This window comes from Pteronotus mesoamericanus, unplaced genomic scaffold, assembly GCF_021234165.1.
Source record: "Pteronotus mesoamericanus isolate MK-2021 breed Mesoamerican mustached bat unplaced genomic scaffold, CSHL_Meso_final contig_269, whole genome shotgun sequence".
In the NCBI taxonomy this organism is placed as follows: Eukaryota; Metazoa; Chordata; class Mammalia; order Chiroptera; family Mormoopidae; genus Pteronotus; species Pteronotus mesoamericanus.
The window spans coordinates 4,191,555-4,209,624 of NW_026555114.1; the positions used below are offsets into that span (position 1 = coordinate 4,191,555).

The 18,070-nt window shown below is 54.2% G+C and overlaps 1 protein-coding gene across 1 annotated transcript in view; it reads left to right on the forward strand.

Annotated features, from left to right (window-relative positions):
• Positions 1-18,070, forward strand: part of MRC2 (mannose receptor C type 2) — a 51,629-nt gene that overhangs the window by 21,693 nt on the left and 11,866 nt on the right. Inside the window, exons 2-12 of the mRNA XM_054574906.1 lie at positions 7,677-8,078; positions 8,757-8,930; positions 9,119-9,283; positions 9,495-9,608; positions 10,040-10,183; positions 12,849-13,037; positions 13,198-13,352; positions 14,558-14,665; positions 16,487-16,602; positions 17,051-17,199; positions 17,824-18,041. Coding sequence (XP_054430881.1) covers positions 7,677-8,078; positions 8,757-8,930; positions 9,119-9,283; positions 9,495-9,608; positions 10,040-10,183; positions 12,849-13,037; positions 13,198-13,352; positions 14,558-14,665; positions 16,487-16,602; positions 17,051-17,199; positions 17,824-18,041 — 1,934 coding nt within the window. The remainder of the gene's footprint in view (positions 1-7,676; positions 8,079-8,756; positions 8,931-9,118; positions 9,284-9,494; positions 9,609-10,039; positions 10,184-12,848; positions 13,038-13,197; positions 13,353-14,557; positions 14,666-16,486; positions 16,603-17,050; positions 17,200-17,823; positions 18,042-18,070) is intronic.

Genomic DNA, 18,070 nt, shown 5'->3' on the forward strand with positions numbered 1-18,070 from the left:
GCAGGGAGGAGAGGGGTCAGTCAATGTAGAGGAAATAGCTTTAAATCCCTGCTGCCTTGGGGTGGAGAACACACAATACAATATACAGATTGTGTATTACGGACTTACACACCTGAAATCTATGTAATTTTATTAACCAATATCACCCCAAGACGTTCAATAATTTAAAAAAAAACAAACACAACCATCCATTGGCCTCTGAACACAGGAACAGATTTCCAGGATGGTGGCCTGGGTGTCTGCGAAGCAAGGACGTGTAGGCTGCACATCAGAAAGATTCCTGTCACACTTCAGTTATCTGGAAAACTCATCTCTAGCCAACAGCCGCACCCCCAGCCATGCAGTGTAAATTAGACCCGACTCTTTTTGTTTTGCACACTTGATGTGTTGCTTGCAGCTCTTTCATGGATGGCTTCGTGAGTTCGGCCTCTCCAGTTTCATTGGAAACATCAGGAGGGAATATTGTGTCATTTCCCTGGAGCACAGTGCTTCACAAGTGCTTGTTATCTGCCTGCTTGAGAAAGCCTCTGGGGGGAGCAACGAAAAGGGTGCTTATCAGGGTGGGGTGGGGCCCAGAGGCTGCAGCAGGCCCAGAACGCTTGTGACAGGGTCTGATGGTCAGAGGGGTCCTGGAAGGGCAGCCTCGAGGGGAGTACGGAAGATGCGCCAGTGCTCTGGACTGGGAGAGAGGCTCTGGCTCCAAGACATGGGGCTGTGTGTTTAGCAGGATTCTTCTGGTTACAAGGACAGAACCCAGTGCAAGCAACCCAGCAAAATAAATGGGGATGTGGCTGCCAATGATCAAAGCCAAGGAGAAGCCTTAGGAACCTGGGGACCGGGACTGTCTGGTCAGCACCACTGGGACTCGCTTCCTGTCCATCCATCTCAGCTCTATGTCTCTTCCTGTATTAGGCCCATTCTTGCCTGTAGCAGAAAGGTCTTCTCATGGCAGGAAACATGGCCATTGACAGCTCCAGCTTGGCAATCTCAACAGAGAGAAAACCGCATGTGTTTCAAGGGAGGACTCTGATCACTGTGGCCAGGGAGATGGGCACTCTTATTGGCCAAGAGTGAGCTCTGCACCCCCTCACATAGCCAGAGGTGTGGAGAAATTCTGTATAAATAATAAGGGAATGGGAAGTTTGCTGGGCAGACAAAACAAAGGCCAGAGACTGAGCAGTCAAGGAGGTGGTCAGGGACTCTGTCGCCCCATCTTCCATGCAAAGCCCCGTGCCTACCGGACCCTGTGGTGCTGGGGCTGGATTATGTCTGCACTGCTCAGCACTGTACCTGGCACCATGCCAGCTGACACCTCTGACATTCTCAGTACAGATTTGTTGAGTAAATGAACGAACGACATCAAGTTGGTGGTTAATGCAGTTTCCTGCCAGGCTTCACTTGTGTATTCACTTGCTGACTGTGCTGGTTATGGTGTCAAGCATATGGTTGCCAGCAAACTCTACAAGAGGTTGTCTTTGTCCTTGGTGAGAATCATACCAAGGCCCTAGCCAGGGGCATTGGCACTTGCTGCTCTCAGGCATGTAGAGTGAGGCTAAAAGGGGGGTGAAGCAGGAGGGGGCCTTCTCGGGATGGGGGGCATGAGGCCTCCCTTCTTTGAGCCCCCTCTGCTGCTCCGTGTGGGCTTGCTGAGAGCATGGATGCAAAGAACAGAGTCAGATCTCGAAATGCCTCCCTTCCCTTCCTTTTCCCCTTGGGGGATCAAGCTCAGCCAAGCTCTCTTTCTCCTGGGCCTGGAGAAACAGCCTCCTGTCTGCGGTGGGTGGAAAACGCTCTCTCGGAGTTCCCTAGCCTGCAGCTTGGCAGGGTCGCTGGGATCCACCCCCAGAATCCCCTCCGCCTCCCCTTTGCTTTTTACCTCCCTGCAGACCTCCCTTCTGCTCCCAAATTCCTCGTCCTTTTTGTATTTGCTGCCAGATCCTGTGTCTTCAGGGAGTCTCTCTGCCCTTGGAAGGCACAGACCCTTCCTATGCCCCCCAGATACCTGGATTTTAAAGGGCTTCTTTACCCTTGTGTCCTGCTGTGTCCAGAAGCCACTGTTCTCTAACCAGGACAGTGCTGTGAGTCTGCTCGTGGCCCCAGTGTTGCCTGGGACATGCCGCACACATAGCAGGTGCTCCAGGAAGATATGTGGATTTGAACCCAGAATGTTACAGGAGGGACGGGACTTGCAGCCACGATTCATGTGACAGAGGAGGAGACTGAGGTACTGAGACTGAGCCTCCTGATCTTTCTCCCTCTATAGGCCTCGGTTTCCTCATCTGTGAAGTGAGGGGAAGGTGGCCTGATGCTGGGGTTGCCTCTCCCCACTGACATGGGTTCCTTTCAGAGCCCTTACTTGCTTTTATATTACAACAGCACAGCCTGGCTGGAATTGCTGTGGCCCACGTGTGGGTTTTCTGGTCGAGCAGGAGGGGATGACACTGTCCCCTGGGCTGCAGTGGGCTTCTGTGATGTTTTGAGCTGCACTGTCCAGTTCCATCTCTGAGAAGCATCCATAAAAGCAAGCACTGTTTTCTCTCTCTTCCGGTCCCAGGACCCTTTCCCTGCTCCCTGCTGAGGGTCACTTTCTGTTCCGACTGTCTTCTCTGAAGTGGAGTTTCTGAGAACCAAATACCCAGACCCTAGAGGAAGCTCGGGCAGGCCTAGGTCAAGCTTTATGGCCAGTTTATGGTTCTTGGAGGGTGGCTGGAAGGGCAGGAACAGGTTGAGGGCAAGTGCCCCAAGGAGAGATGAGTAGCTGTGACCGTTGCCTGAAAGACCCTCAGGAAGTCACCTGTGTCTTGCCCAGAGAGAACCCCTAGCCTGGTGCTGCTGAAGAACAGAGTGACCAGTGTCCCTGCCCTACCAGTCTCCCTACCAGGGTGTTTTGAGCACTCAGTGACCAGAGCTGTGGGCACTCTGTTTTAGGAAAATTAACCTGGCAGCTGGGACAAGAAGCGGGAAGATGGACTGGTTGGCTGTGATGTCGAGGCATGAGATTCATTTATTTGTTCATTCAGTATGCATTAAGTACTACTGGGTGTCAGGCAGAGGTGTGGTTACTGGGGATCCAGTGGCAAAGACAGAGAAAGTCCACAGGAGTTGATGAACAAGGATGGAGACAGAAAATAAACAAAAACATGTCAGGTCATGGGTTCTGGAAATGGCAGGACAGCTTGTATAAAAGGGGCCACATACTAAACCCAACAAGCTCAAGGGAGGCGGAAAATATCCACATAGGAGGGTCTGCACATAAAATTCTTAACTAAAAGCCGGTCATGGCAGGCAGTCACGTCTAGGCCTTGGAGAGGGTCAGTCTTCACCTTAAGCATCGTGTTTTTGCATCTAAGATATCATACCTTTGAAATGGACAGGGTAATCTCTTTTTCTAGACCTCTCAGGCCACAGCTGCCACCATTATTTTTTATCTTACTGTCCCCATACCATCTCTCCGTGCTGTAAATGTTCCGTGTTAACTCTCTTGTACCCACCGACGTAAAAGAGGTCTGTGTCTCTGTTTCACTCTTTACCGAATCTCAGATTCCCCCGCCCTTTGCTTTCTCCTGCCCCCTTAATCTGCCACCAACAAATTTCACCAAACCCTTCTTACAGCTTCTCCTTTGATTCTAATGTATAAAGTAAGCTGCAAAACTTCCATTCCCTGCAGCATTTTCTCAATCCATTGAGATTTTGCTTCCCAGCAATTGTTGTCAGTTTGGCTCATATAAACTCATAAAAGTTATCTGCAGTTTTGGAGTTTCTTATGTTGACATAGCCTAACTCTCTGGCCAAGAGTACTTGTAGACTAAGGATAAAATATAAAACGCAGTGGTCTGAGAGCAATCAAAAACAGACAGATGCTGGGGAGGAAACAATCTTTGAAAGAAAAGAAGCAGATAAGGTGAGTGACCCACCGAAGCGGATTTTCACCCCGAGAGTGCTGCCCCTTAGGAGGTGGCAGTGTAAGAATGTCCAAACCCATAAATAATTTTTATAAAAACTTATTTGATCTAAACAGAGGGTACACCTGGAAACAAGCTCTCAAGACTGAGAAAAATACTTCCAAGAAATGACAGTTTGTTGCTGCTTTTATTATGCATTTGGAATTAAGGAGGGAATGTAAGGAAAATTACATGAAGGTGGGAGAAAGCAAGGTGGGGACTGGATTATGGGGTAGGTAATAAGGTTATGTGTTCTCCTGAGGGAGGCCAGAAGGTGCGTTGACCTACTGGCACAGAAGCGATGGACAGGGCTTGCTTAAGACAAGACAAGCCCTTTACTAAAGCACTTACTTGCTTGGGGTGTGACTACCCACCATGACCTGCCCAATTAGGAATTTATGATCAGATCACCCCGCAAGGTAACTTTCCCTAGAAGCCCTTTTTAGTTCACAGGGGAGCTCAAACAGAAGGGTGCCATTTTACTGGTCAGAGTTTGAGGCTACCGGAAAAGCTCAGAATCAAGTGGGAAAATTCTGGAGAGGAAGGAGCCATACAAACTCCTTCCTTTGTAGAGATGTCCCCTACAAACTCCCGTCAAGTTCTTGGCCACTGCTAAATTGGGTCTGGGCAGTCTGAACTGTGAAGCTTTAAGGAACCCAGGAAGAGACAAAGGGCAGCTGGGAGGCCAAGGTCTTCGTTGCTGCTGGGTGTCCAGGACGCAGCTGGGAATTCAGGTTCCACCAAGTTAGAGGTGCTTAGTAATTGCCTAAGGTTTTCCTTTTTTTTTTTTTTTTTTTTTTTTTTAAATAAGATTTTCCTTTGCACCCTGGTGCGAGTGGCTGAGTGGATTGAGCACCAGCCTGAGAACCAAAAGGTCACCCGTTGATTCCCAGTCAGGGCACATGCCTAGCCTGTGGGCCACGTCCCCAGTTGGGGGCATTTGAGAGGCAGTTGATGTTTCTCTTCCTTTCTCCCTCCCTTCCCTTCTCTATAAAAATAAATAAATCTTAAATAAATAAATACATACATACATAAGCTTTTCCCTTTGAAGCTCCAGAAGGGCCTCACCTTATGATTAAACCCAAGGCTAAGGGCCACACCCTTAAACTAAAGACAAACCAAAACAACCCCACCCTAGCGAAGCCTAAAACCAAGCCCCTACAGGATCAAGGTGGTTCCTTCACCAGTAATTTAACTGCCTGCTGGAACAAAACTCAACATTCCTTTTAGGAAGATAAATCCAAACTCCCTGAAACATGCCCTCCACAAGGTCCCATATGGACTAAAAGAATCTCAACTCCTTACATTATTTATAATGTCCAGTTTATAGTAATTACTAGACACGCAGGCTGGGAGAGAAACTGACCCATAATCAAGAGAAAACATAGCAGGTGCGGATGCCAAACAAAATACCAGATAAACGTCAAGAGAATTACAAACAAGTGATCAGATCATCTTGTGAAGTTACTTTTGGTTTGATTTCTTTTTTTTTTTTTTACAGCACCCCTTTTTGGTTCATGAAATTCATTATTGTTTTCGTTATGACCTTCAACACTCCAATATTATTTTAAAAAGGATTTTAAAACTTACTTACATCTTTAAAAGGTCATTCTGGCCAGCCATGGAGAATGGCCTATCGAGGGATGGCAAGACCAGCATGGAAGAATAGAAGGCGCTCAGAGTTTGGCTTAGAAGACTGGGACCAACTTTCAGCTCCACCTCTGACCAGCCTGTGACTGTGGTCAAATATTTTTGCCACCTTTTAGGCAGGCTCTTTACCTCTGACATGAACTAATAATAAACAATAACAATGGTAATAATAATAAACATAGTAGGATGGAACGCAGGCCCTGCTGCTTGCCGCAACGAAAGCCAAACTCGTGAGACAGGTGCTGGTGAAAAGGAAAGTGGTTTATTCAGATGCCAGCAATCTGAGAAGATGGGGAATTCTTATCTCAAAGGCCATCTTAACAAAACCTCAGGCAGAGATTTTTTATAAGGAGGGAGAGGGGAAGCAGAATAAAGATATCAGGGGAGGAGATTGAAAAGTTCTCTATACACAGAAGGGCACAGTCCATTCGGGTGAGGCAAGTGATGGTCCGGTGTGTGTCAGTCATCTTCATTTAGTCTTCCTGGTTTTATGGTTGAAGGGCACCAAATCTCCCGGAGCTGGAATGCTTAACGGTTGGAGTCTGTGTCTTTTGAAATTAGTTCCTAGGGTTCTTAACAAACATGGTATTTCTCTGTAAGCTACATATCAGAGTCAGCATTTACAAAAACAGTGTCAAGAACGATGGGGTGGGTTACAACTCCCCACTGTTACAGTAGTGCCCTTACTGTGTGCCAGGCCCTGTTCCAAACACTTTACACATATAATATTATCTCGTTTAACCTTTACAACAGTCTTTTTTTTTTTTCTTCTGTAAATTGATTTTTAGAGAGAAGGGAAGGGAAGGAGAGCAACAGGGAGAGAAATAACAATGTGAGAGAATAACATTGATCAGTGCCCTGACCAGGGACTGAACCTGCAACCCAGGCATGTGCCCTGACTGGGAATTGAACTTGCAGCCTTTCGGTTTACAAAACGACACTCCAGCTGAGCCACACTGGCCAGGGTCCTTTACGACAGTCTTATGATGAAGAAACTGAGTCAGAGAGCAATTAAGCGACTTGCCCAAGTGACCAATTAAGAGGCAGAGCTGGGATTTGAACCCTGGCAGTTAAGTTCATGCTTTCAAGGCATGAAAATTATCTGGAAGAGCTGGTGGCTAATGGAGACTGGCATGTGCCATGTGTATGTGATTTGTACTAAGCTGGGAGACAGGAGGAAGGTGGTGAACCATGGATGTCCGAGAGACTGGATTTGCTTACTGGCTGTGAGATACAATTAGGTCACTTCCTGTCTCTCAACTCTTCTCAATTTTCTTGCCTCCTCTTTTTCTCTTTTTCACTTTCAAATATAATAATAGCTTTAAGATATAACAGCACTGAGATATAAATCACATATTGTAAAACCCATTTAAATTGTACGGTTAATGGAGGTTTAGTGTATTCAGAGTTATGCAACTATGATGACAATCTAATCGGAGAACATTACCCCAAAGAAACCTTGTATCTTTTAGCGGCCCCGCAATCCCCATCACCTCAGCCCAGCCCCAGGCAACCATGAGTCTGCTTTCTATCAGTTTGAAGTCTTGATTTCTTAACCTGCAACGTGGGCATGCTGGGCAGGAGGCTGGAGTTCAGTCTCCCACAGAGTGTCCCCGCAGCAAGGTGACGGGCGAAAAGGTGCGAGGTTGGGGCATCCAGAGAGCTAAATGCTGCCTGAAAAATAGGAGTGAAATGGTTATGGCTGTTGAATGGTTGGGTGTGAGGGGTGGTGAGTGGTTCGGGGAGATTCTAGATGGGAGGAAAGGAGGGAGCCAGTGAAACTGAGGGGCAAGGGGGAAGAGCGAGGCAAAAATGCCACCAGGCCAGAGCACTTTGGCAGAAAACCGTGCTGTGCAGTGGAGACTGGGATAAAGGGTGCACTGCATGTGATGTGAGCGCCTCCGCCTCTCCTGAGATCTTTAGAAAAGAACACGGTACCCACTTGCCATGTGGAGTTGGGGTGGGACAGAGGGCTGCGACCCAGCACCAGATTCGTGGTCAGTGTCTGTCCGCAGGTGGCACTGGCCATCAAGGGCTCACCAGGAGAGGCCCTGTGATGGCTTCATGTCCTGCCTTCCTTTCTAGAACCCAACGTCTTCCTCATCTTCAGCTATGGGCTGGAGGGCTGCCTGGAGGCCCAGGCTGGGCAAGTCAGGGTCTCCCCACGCTGCAGTAACAGCCTCCCTGCCCAGCGCTGGAAGTGGGTCTCCCGCAACCGGCTCTTCAACCTGGGTACCATGCAGTGCCTGGGTACAGGCTGGCCCGGCACCAACACCACAGCCTCCTTGGGCATGTACGAATGTGACCGGGAGGCCATGAACCTTCGCTGGCACTGTCACACGCTGGGTGACCAGCTGAACCTGCTCCTGGCGGGTCGTGCTGGCAACACGTCCAAGGCCGGCACCCCCGAGCGCGGCGACCAGACCCGCAGTGGCCCGTGGCGCATCTACGGCAGCGAAGAGGATCTCTGTGCTCGGCCCTATTATGGTGAGAGGCTGCTTGCAGGGGAGAGTGTCGGGGGGACTGGAGCCATGGGGGACAGACTTGAGTGACGAGGCCTTTGTCCTCTGCAGACTGTTGGCTGTCACATGTTTGTGATGGGAAGCATTTTTGAACAAGAAAATTAACATCAAAAGCATTTAATTTACTTTTTAAAAATTACAAAATTAATACACACTTGTAGAAACCTCACACAGTACAGAAGTGTATAATGTAAAACTTCCTTCCCTAGGCCGACTCTCCCGGGAGACCCAGGGTCACCCCCGGGCAGCTCCACCCTGGGGTGCTTTTCCTGGCAGCCACCCTGAGGTCCAGGATGGAACCTGGGGAGGAGGGCCGCACAGGGGAGCCCCCAGACTGGGGGGCTGTGTAGGGATCCCTTCAGAGTCAGACCTCTGGACGTGACTGGGGGGCCCTCACCCAGCAGGAGTTTGGACAGCCACCAAGGGCAATGGCGGACCCCTTCTCAGCCGTGTGGGATGGGCGGCAGCACCGCTCCCAGGCTCCTGGGACGATCTGATGGCAGAGGGAGCCTGAGAGCCATTGTCTGATGCCACCCCCCACCCCACCTGCCCGCAAATGACCCAGCCCAGTCTGGCTCCCTGGGTTATAGGGGGTGGGCGCCTCAAGGATCGCTGTGCCAAGGCCTGGCTCCCCTCCTTGCAGAGGTCTACACCATCCAGGGGAACTCCCATGGGAAACCCTGCACCATCCCCTTCAAGTATGACAACCAGTGGTTCCACAGCTGCACCAGCACGGGCCGCGAGGACGGGCACCTGTGGTGCGCCACCACCCAGGACTACGGCAAGGACGAGCGCTGGGGCTTCTGCCCCATCAAGAGTGAGGGCCGGGCGGCTCCTGGCGGGAGGCTGAACCTGAGGGGGCGGGTGGCAGGACTGGCAGGACTGGGGTGAGAAGTGGCCCCTGGAACAGCCTGTGTGGCGTCTCCGCATTCCGGAAGGGACCCCTGTGTAAGCCCTGAAACAGAGGACTGGGGGGGGACCCATGTCTGGCTGTCGTGGTGGCAGGTAATGACTGTGAGACCTTCTGGGACAAAGACCAGCTGACCGACAGCTGCTACCAGTTTAACTTCCAGTCCACGCTGTCGTGGAGGGAGGCCTGGGCCAGCTGTGAGCAGCAAGGGGCAGACCTGCTGAGCATCACCGAGATCCACGAGCAGACCTACATCAACGGTGAGGTGGCGGGCAGCCCCGGGCGGGGCTGGCCGGCCGGGGAGTGACCCACCGGAGGACAGGGCAGGGCGTCAGGACCCTGAGGCCTGCTCCTACCTTTGGAGGACCCTGAGCCCTTTCAGCTTGTGGGGGTAAGGATGGCAGCGGGGGCGAGGCCTAGGAGAGCTGAGGATGGGCGGCCGGCTTCTCACTGTCACTGTCTTGCTGTCAGGGCTCCTCACTGGCTATAGTTCCACGTTGTGGATTGGCCTCAACGACCTGGACACCAGTGGAGGCTGGCAGTGGTCGGACAACTCACCCCTCAAGTACCTCAACTGGGAGAGTGGTGAGGCGCAGGGTGGCCTGGGGACCCCACGGGCACTGTCCCTTCCGAGTGGAGGTGGGGGGGGATGGCCTCTCCTCCTGGAGTGGCCCCACCAGCCCATGCGGTGCACTGGCGTGAATTAGAAACTTACGCTTGGGGCCCAGGACTGGGCCGGGGATGGGATTTCAGCCCCGTGTACCCAGTGCACTGGCAGCCGGGCCAGGGAAGCTGGGTGGGGCTGGTGCCCAGTTCCTGAATAGAGCTCAGGACATGTGGGCCCACAGTTGATAAAGCAGTGAGGCCCCGCCGTGCCCAGCGAGGGAGAGCTGAGTGGAGTGCTGGGCCTCTCCAGCTGGCTCAGGCTTCTGAGGGAGCGGGAGGTTCAGAGAGGGCTCCAGGGGCCGGGGTGTGAGTCTGTCTCCTGGGGTGCTGGCGCCCTGCCCTCCCCACAGATCAGCCGGACAACCCAAGCGAGGAGAACTGTGGAGTGATCCGCACGGAGTCCTCCGGGGGCTGGCAGAACCGCGACTGCAGCATCGCGCTGCCCTATGTGTGCAAGAAGAAGCTCAATGCCCCAGCGGAGCCGGAGCCTCCCAGTGAGCCTTGGTCACGCGCAAGTGGGGCGGGGAAGGTGGGGGTGGGGCTCATCGAGGCACAGCCACAGCTTCGCAGCACAGGCGACTCTGGTCCTCCCTGTTCTTACGTAAGGGTTTGGTTAAGGTCTGAACACACTGGAAAGCGCCAGTGATTCATTCATTCAGGGGTTTCTTGAGAACTGTGTTAAATACTGGCATTACCTTGTCCTTGTGGAGGTCACAGTCTGCTGGAGGTGACAGACATCTCAATGAACAGTTGAGGAATATCCTGTTATGTACTGTTATAGAGATAAGTGCAATAATATTAGAATAGAAGAGGTGCCTAGAGAAGGAATTGATTAAACTTCTGAGAGTTAAGGAGGGTGTCATGGAAGTGACATTTGATTTAGGCCTTCCAAGTTGACTAAGTTTAAAAAGACATGAAGAGGAGGGAGGGAGGGCATTCTTGGCAGAGGGGACTGCGTGGGCAGAGGCGTGGAAGCATCACGGCTGTGAGGTTGGTGAGTGCTCTGGTTGGAGCAGAGGCTTGTAACTACTTAACGTACGATCCTGAGACCAGCCCAGCAGCACAGCGTCACCTGGGAGCTTGTTCTAAATGCAGAGACTCAGGCCCTGCTCAGGATTAATTGACCGGGGACCTGAACTTCACGAGACCCTCTACCTGCGTGTCCTGTGCAGGTACCATGTGAGAAGCGCGGGCTGAGAGCGTGGGGAAGAGGGCGGTTCAGAAAGGCAGGTTGCGGCCAGTCCCGGAAGAGTCTTGGCTGCTGGGTGAAGTTTGGGTGGGGCCAGTTAGGCTGTGGGGAGCCTCTGCAGGTTTTTAAGCCAGGGAGTGTCTTGCTGACATGTGATTTATAGGGACCTCAAGGAAGAGTTGGGGGGGTGGGGGACGATGGGTGGGGCACTGCTTTGGGGACTCTGCCCCTCCCTGATGTGTGGTCTCCGAGTTGCAGATTGAGAGTAAATTTGCACCCCTCGAAGGGCTGTTTGTGAGGCTGGAGACCTGACCTGGCCCAAAGGAGCCTTTCGGAGTCTGTCAGTGTAGGTGGCAGGGGCTCCTACAGGAATCCAGTGACCCTGAGAATGGGGAAGAGGGAATTTTTGCAAGGAAAATAACAGGAAAACCAGAAAAAAAATATTTACAGACTCACTGAAAGGGAAGAGGTTATAGAGGGGAAGTTCAGCTTCTGAACACTAAAATGTCAAAGGTTGGTTGAGGGCTACCAGCTTCTGCTGTCTCCCCGCCCCTCCTCGGGGGTCAGGAGCAAAGGCTTAAAACCTTGCCGCCCACCCCACATCTAGAGCGCCTCACCTCTAGCACCAATTCCAGATCTTCCAGAAGCTGCTTTCTGGAGGAGGGAGGGCCCTGTGCGGGCAGGCCTAGGCCGTCTGGTCCCCCTGGGGACTGGCTCCTCACCCAATACCCCGTCCCCTGTATTTCCTAGGTGTGATCCCTGCAGCGAGTCATCTCTGGAACCTGCAAATAACTGTGGCCTTTGACTTCCCCTTTCATCTTGGTCCACTTCCCTTTGTAGGAGGCACTTCCCTGGACAGTTTCTTCTGCCTTCTGGGTTTCATTTCAAAGGCGGGCACCACTCTACCCCCAAAACTTCCACATTTCCTGAGCTCCATTCCCCCCACAGTCCAAAGAAGGCCCCTGGATACTGAACACCCACCTAAATTCTGATTCTGTCTGGGGCAGCACCTTGGGTCTTTGCTTGGTGGCCAGCAGAGATGATTGACAGGCCCAGAGCCCAGGAGCAATCCGCTTTGGCTCTCAGCCCTGCCCACTTTGCTGGGCTAGACCCTGCAGCGGCTCCCAGAATGGAGTGGATCCCGGAACCCCAGTCTCAGGTGATGCTTCGAGTGAGCACATGCTTTCCCGCCCAGCCAGGCGGAATCCTGCCCAAGCCTGACATTGTGGGTGGTTTGGTAAAACGTTATATCTTTTTGCCAAGGCCCAAGTGAGGGCTTGTTTGTCTCAGCTGCCCTGGGAACCCCGATCCCCAGACGGTGAACCTGAAAGGCATGGCAGTGAGGGCGAGGAAGGGCGTGGGACCCATCAGTTTGTCAGCCCTGGGGAGCAGGGAGAGGAGCTGGGGTGGGGCAAGTGGCATTAGGAGAAATCCCAGCCCGGGGTTCCCTGCCAGTCAGCAGCGACCTCACCTGCTGCCCACCTGGTGGGGCCCCATGTCCTTATTCTCTTCATCCTGGCCCACCAGGGCCAGCGCCGAGCCCACATTAAGTAGATGTTATTCGAGATAATGACATCGGTTTCATTTATTAAACAAGGTGGACATGAGCTAAGTTTGAAGCTTATAGCAGGAAACTCCATTTACGGAAGAGGACACGGAGGCTTCCAAGGCTGGTCTGTCCTGCATCCCTGCCCGTCTGTCTCTGAAAGCCCCAGCTAGAGGGGCTGTCCTCTCTTGGTTGGACTCTGCCTCCACCTCCCGGGTCTCTGCCTCGGGGCCTCCTGCAGCCCTGGAAGGTTTTGTCGTTGCATCACCATTCAGCATTCAGACCTGCTCTGGCGGGAAGGGTTGATGTGTGACAGCTGAGGGGGGAAATGAATTTGAGGCCCTGCCTGTGTTAATGCCCAGGGGGTCCGGTGCCCCGGCTGGGCAGCTTGATTCCTGAGTGGCGGCCTCGTGGGTCTCTGCAGATGTGCGGGCCAACATGAAGGTGGAGTGCGAGCCCAGCTGGCAGCCCTTCCAGGGCCACTGCTACCGCCTGCAAGCAGAGAAGCGCAGCTGGCAGGAGTCCAAGAAGGCATGTCTGCGGGGCGGGGGCGACCTGCTCAGCATCCACAGCATGGACGAGCTGGAGTTCATCACCAAGCAGATCAAGCAAGGTGAGCGGCTGCTCAGCCGCTGCTGGTCTGTGGTAGAGGACAGGGCCTCCCGAAGCCCAGCTGGTCCTGCCCAGGAGGCTTGGGGACGGTCCCTCCCCTGCGGCTGGCCAAGGCTGACCTCTCCATGTCCTCTCTGTCCTCTCTCCTGCTGTACCCCCAGAGGTGGAGGAGCTGTGGATTGGCCTCAACGATTTGAAGCTGCAGATGAATTTTGAGTGGTCTGATGGGAGCATTGTGAGCTTCACCCACTGGCACCCCTTTGAGCCTAACAACTTCCGGGACAGCCTGGAGGACTGTGTCACCATTTGGGGGCCGGTGAGAACCCCCTTTCGCTGTCACAGGGCTCCAAGTACCCTCCAGCCTTCTGGTGCTACCCCAGTCCTATTAGTGCCTGCCGGGAACCCGCCCCAGTGCCTCTCAGAAACCCCATCTTCCCGCCCCCTCCACTGCCAGACTCCTTTCTTTCCACATGAAAAGATTGCCAGTGGTTGACTCTTCCTTCTTCCTTCAAATAGCTGGGTCACCTTGGGCAAATTACTTAACCTCTCTGTGCCTCAGTTTCCTCATCTGTCAATGGAACACTAATGGTGCCAACCTCAGAGGGTCATTGGGAGGATTAAAGGAGTTAATTCTCATGAAGCCTTAGGATGTTGCCTGGAGCCATGTTGGTCCCACCAACTGCTGTTCCACAGGCCAGACTGAGGCTGCTCTGTGCAGGGTCCTGTCTCCTCGTGAACTTCTGGGGGCTCATGACTGTTCCCCATGGCTTCGATTCAGAGGCAGTGTGTGTAGGTAGAGGATTTGGTGCAAGACTTGAAGCAGAGATAAGAAAGCTTTTAAAAGGACAAAACGATAGGGACAGACTTCCCACTCCAGGGACATAGGACACTTGCCCGTGAGATAGCACCGATCGTGCCAGGGGCTGTAAAGACAGAGCCTTCTAGAGTAGGGGCTGCCATGTTTAACTTCTATAAACAATTAAGTGTCTCCTACGCCAGGCGTTCTCTTGGGGGCAGGGATGCACAAGCACCTCCGCCCTTGGGAAGGCAGACAGACGACTCGCTGGGACGCAGAGGACAGGGGAGGGCGAAGGCCTTAGGAGGGGCTGAGGACTGAATTCCTGTTGAGCTCCATCATCTGCGATCCAGGTCTGGGCGCAGTCTCTGCTCAGCCTGGCTCTGCAGTTACTGGCTGGACACCGTGCAGAACTGGGAATCTCATCTCTCTGTCCTGCCAGTGAGCTATAAATAATCTAAAGGAGTGCCTCTTCCCATTTGGCAGTGCTTGCCAACCTTTCAAGGCATTTATGCATCGACTCTGTGTGCCCTCATCAGCCCAGTGAGGCTCATAGAACTAATCGCACTTTCCCTGTTTTATAGCCTGGACCGCAGAGGTCAAGCCTCTTGCTCAGAATCGCACAGCAAGCAGAGGCAGGGTCAGGTCTAGAGACCTGGTTTGCCGAAGGGTTTGGGAGATTTGGGGGCGGGCAGCTGAGACTCCCTCTCACCCTGTGTCCCCAGGAGGGTCGCTGGAATGACAGTCCATGTAACCAGTCCTTGCCGTCCATCTGCAAGAAAGCAGGCCAGCTGAGCCAGGGGGCCTCTGAGGAGGATCACGGCTGCCGGAAGGTGAGGGTGCTTCTGGGTCTGGGTGCTGCTGCCCCTTTCCAGGCATGGCATTGAGTGGGGTGGGGTGGGGGCTGTTTGGAGTAAGCAGAGCTCCCTACCACATCCCTGAGCGCCACCCCCCCGCCGAGGAAGCCACTCCGCAAAGGCAGCAGAGAACAGGACGTGGCAGTGGGCCTGGCCAGTTGTCACCTGAGTGGAGGTTGCTGGGGTGAGCCCGTGTCCTCTGTGCACCCTCTGTCTTTGCTGGCATACGTTGCGTCATCTGATGTGGGTGCTCATCTGTCTGTCTCTTCTGGAGGGACGGAGGCCATTCCTTGTCTCCTCCCTTGTGCTCTCAGCCCCAGGGTCTACCAGATGTTCGGGGAGGGAACAGGTTAGGACCCAGTGGGGAGATAAGTGGGCAGGGGGGTGAGTGTGTGAATGAGCGCGAGAGTGGGCAGGCAACCCACCTCCCCGCTCCAGCCCTGCCAGGCCCCAGCCCCGGGGCTGGCCGAGCAGAGCTGTGAGTGGGGTGGATGTGTCTGTGGTGTTTTGGCCCCTGACGGCTCTATCTGCCAGGGCCATGCTCCTCCAGTCGGCCCCTTGCCAGTCTGGCTCCTCTATCTTCCCTTGGATTAAGCCCCCTTGCCGCTCCCCACCCCACCTGCACCCAAAACTCTACCCCGGGGGTGGGGAGGGAGCAGGAAGTGACAACAGGCATGACCCCCACTGGGGAGGAGGGAGAGAGCAAACGGGGCCCAGTGTCTGTGTCACCAGCATGGTCAGGAAATGGCCCAGCCAGTCCTGGCCTGGGTGAGGGGGGGTGGGAGTGGGGAGGAATTACTGCTAACTGCCCCTGCACCAGGGCTGGCCTGAAATGTGTGTGGGGGGGTGCTAAGTAGCCGCACCGAACACCCCGGGAGAGCCAGGGGTCTTAACAGAGCCCCGCTGGGCACGCGGGATCCACACACAACACAGGCGCGAGCACAAACTCATGGCAGCTTCTCTTCTGCCCTGGCTCCTGCCCAGAGGGCCGCATCTCTCCCCCGACTTTGAGCCCACCCCAGGGCTTCCCACTTCAAGGCCTGCTGGAAGCGGAGGCCCTGGCAGGCATCTGGGGTCACCTGAGCAGGAGCAGGGCTGTGGTGAGGACAGGCACAGCCTCTGTGGTGTGGGTTTGAGTCCGGGCTCCCCCTCCTACGGTCTGCATACAAAATCAAGCCTTTTAACTTCTCTGAGCCCCAGTTCCTCCTCTGAAAGACGGGAACAGAGAGCCCCTCAGGGTGGCCCAAGGGGAAAGGGGCCTGTCAGGGGTGAGGGCCGGGTGACAGGGAGCCTGCTCGCTGAGGGCCTGCTCCGCTCTCTACCGCCTGGCCGGACACATCCCCCATTTCAGCTTTTCCAGGCCCCTGAGGATTACCCAGGCCCTTCCACATCTTGGCAGCTTCCCCAGCCTTTTGGCTCTGGTTTCTCAGCCAACTGGCAATTTCCCCACTGCTTCTCTTGGTTAAATGTTCAGAAGAGGAGTCTGATGGGTCACTTATCTTCCTGCGCCAGGCCACAGGCCAGGTCGCTGACTGTCCTCGAGCTGCCACCCTTGGGCTGTGCTTCCACCTCTGGTCTGGCAGTTGTAGGTAATGGTGGGAGGGGGAATGGAGTGACCGGGGCAGAGTACAGCACAGGAAGACCATGTCTGGTGTCGAACAAGTCCCCTCGTCCTGTGCCCAAGCCTACAGCGCATGCAGAGGTGCCGCCGATGGCATCTGCGTACCCCAGGATTTACGGGTGAGGGAGGAGTGCCCTCCCCACAGACACCCGCTGTTGCCCGCTCTCTCGAGCCAGGGTTGGAAGTGGCACAGCCCATCCTGCTACTGGCTGGGAGAGGACCAAGTGACCTACCGTGAGGCCCGGCGCCTGTGCGCGGACTACGGCTCTCAGCTGGTCACCATCACCAACAGGTACAGGAGGGGTGGGTGCCCAGACCGGCCTTCACCCATGTCCTGGCTTCACGTGGCTCCTCCATCAAACGGGGTAGCATCCTGTCATTGACAGGCTCCAGGGCCTTTTTCTAATATTGTCACAGGAAGGATTCCTGATAATGAAGCAACTCCAGTGCCGGGTGGGCCTGGGCAGGGGCACAAACAGCTGTGGGTGTGGGCCAGATGCCCAAGAGAGGCCTTGGCTGGGTCTGATTGTCTCTCCTTTCTCCTCAGCCAGGCATGGAGGGCAGAAAGTAAAGGGCGACCTGGGCTGCTGTATGTCAGCTGCAGGGTCCTTTGGGGTCCCCACTTCTCTAAACAAGTTACTGGCCGGACACAGCACCTAAGTTCCCGGGCAGGGCCTCTGGCCTGTGGCGCAGGAGTGGAGGGAGGCGGTAGCCTGCCTTGACCAGCCCCTTTCCCGCAGGTTTGAGCAGGCTTTTGTCAGCAGCCTCATCTACAATTGGGACGGCGAGTACTTCTGGACTGCCCTGCAGGACCTCAACAGCACCGGCTCCTTCCGCTGGCTCAGTGGGGATGAGGTCGTGTACACCCACTGGAACCGGGACCAGCCCGGTGAGCCCCTCCGCCATGCCACTCAGTCAGCCCCTTTCTCTGACTTCCTCGGGGGACCTAGTCCTGCCGGGACCAAGACCCAAGGCTTCCCAGTGAACTGATCGTTCGTACAATGCGGTAAAGCCATGAGGAGAACAGGGTCCAGAGCCAAACCACCTGTGTCAGATCCTGACCCTGCTGTTTATTAACTGCACACCGTTGAGCCTGTTTTCTCACCTGTCAAATGGGTATATTGGAACCTTCCTCATAGGGTGGTTGTGAGGCTTAAATGGTTAATATATGTAAAGCTCTTAGAATAGTAAGCGCAATGTAAGTGCTTGCTGCTATTGTTACCATTTCACATTCAGTATCTTTTTTAACTCTTTTAATAACCTGATGAGGTAGGTGGTGAAACAGGCTCAGAGAGGTTAAGCAACTTACCTAAGAGCTCACAGGAGCGAGCACAGAGCTAGAACTCCAGTTCCCTTCCCTTCTTCCCACCTGGGCCCCAACCTCACAGACTGTCCCTGCAGGGATGGCCTCACTGGTTCCAAGTGCAAGGGTGGTAGTGGTGCCCCCGGGGGACGTGAGGAAAGGCCAAGCCGTGAGTCCTCGGCTTAAGGGTGTTCCTTCTCTCTCCTTCAGGGTATAGCCGAGGGGGGTGCGTAGCCCTGGCCACGGGCAGCGCCATGGGCCTGTGGGAGGTGAAGAACTGCACCACGTTCTGGGCTCGTTACATCTGCCGGCAGAGCCTGGGCACACCAGTGACGCCGGAGCTGCCTGGGCCAGACCCCACACCCAGCCTTACTGGTTCCTGTCCCCAGGGCTGGGCCTCAGACCCCAAACTGCGGCACTGCTATAAGGTAGGCAGCCTGCTGGCATGGGGGGAGGG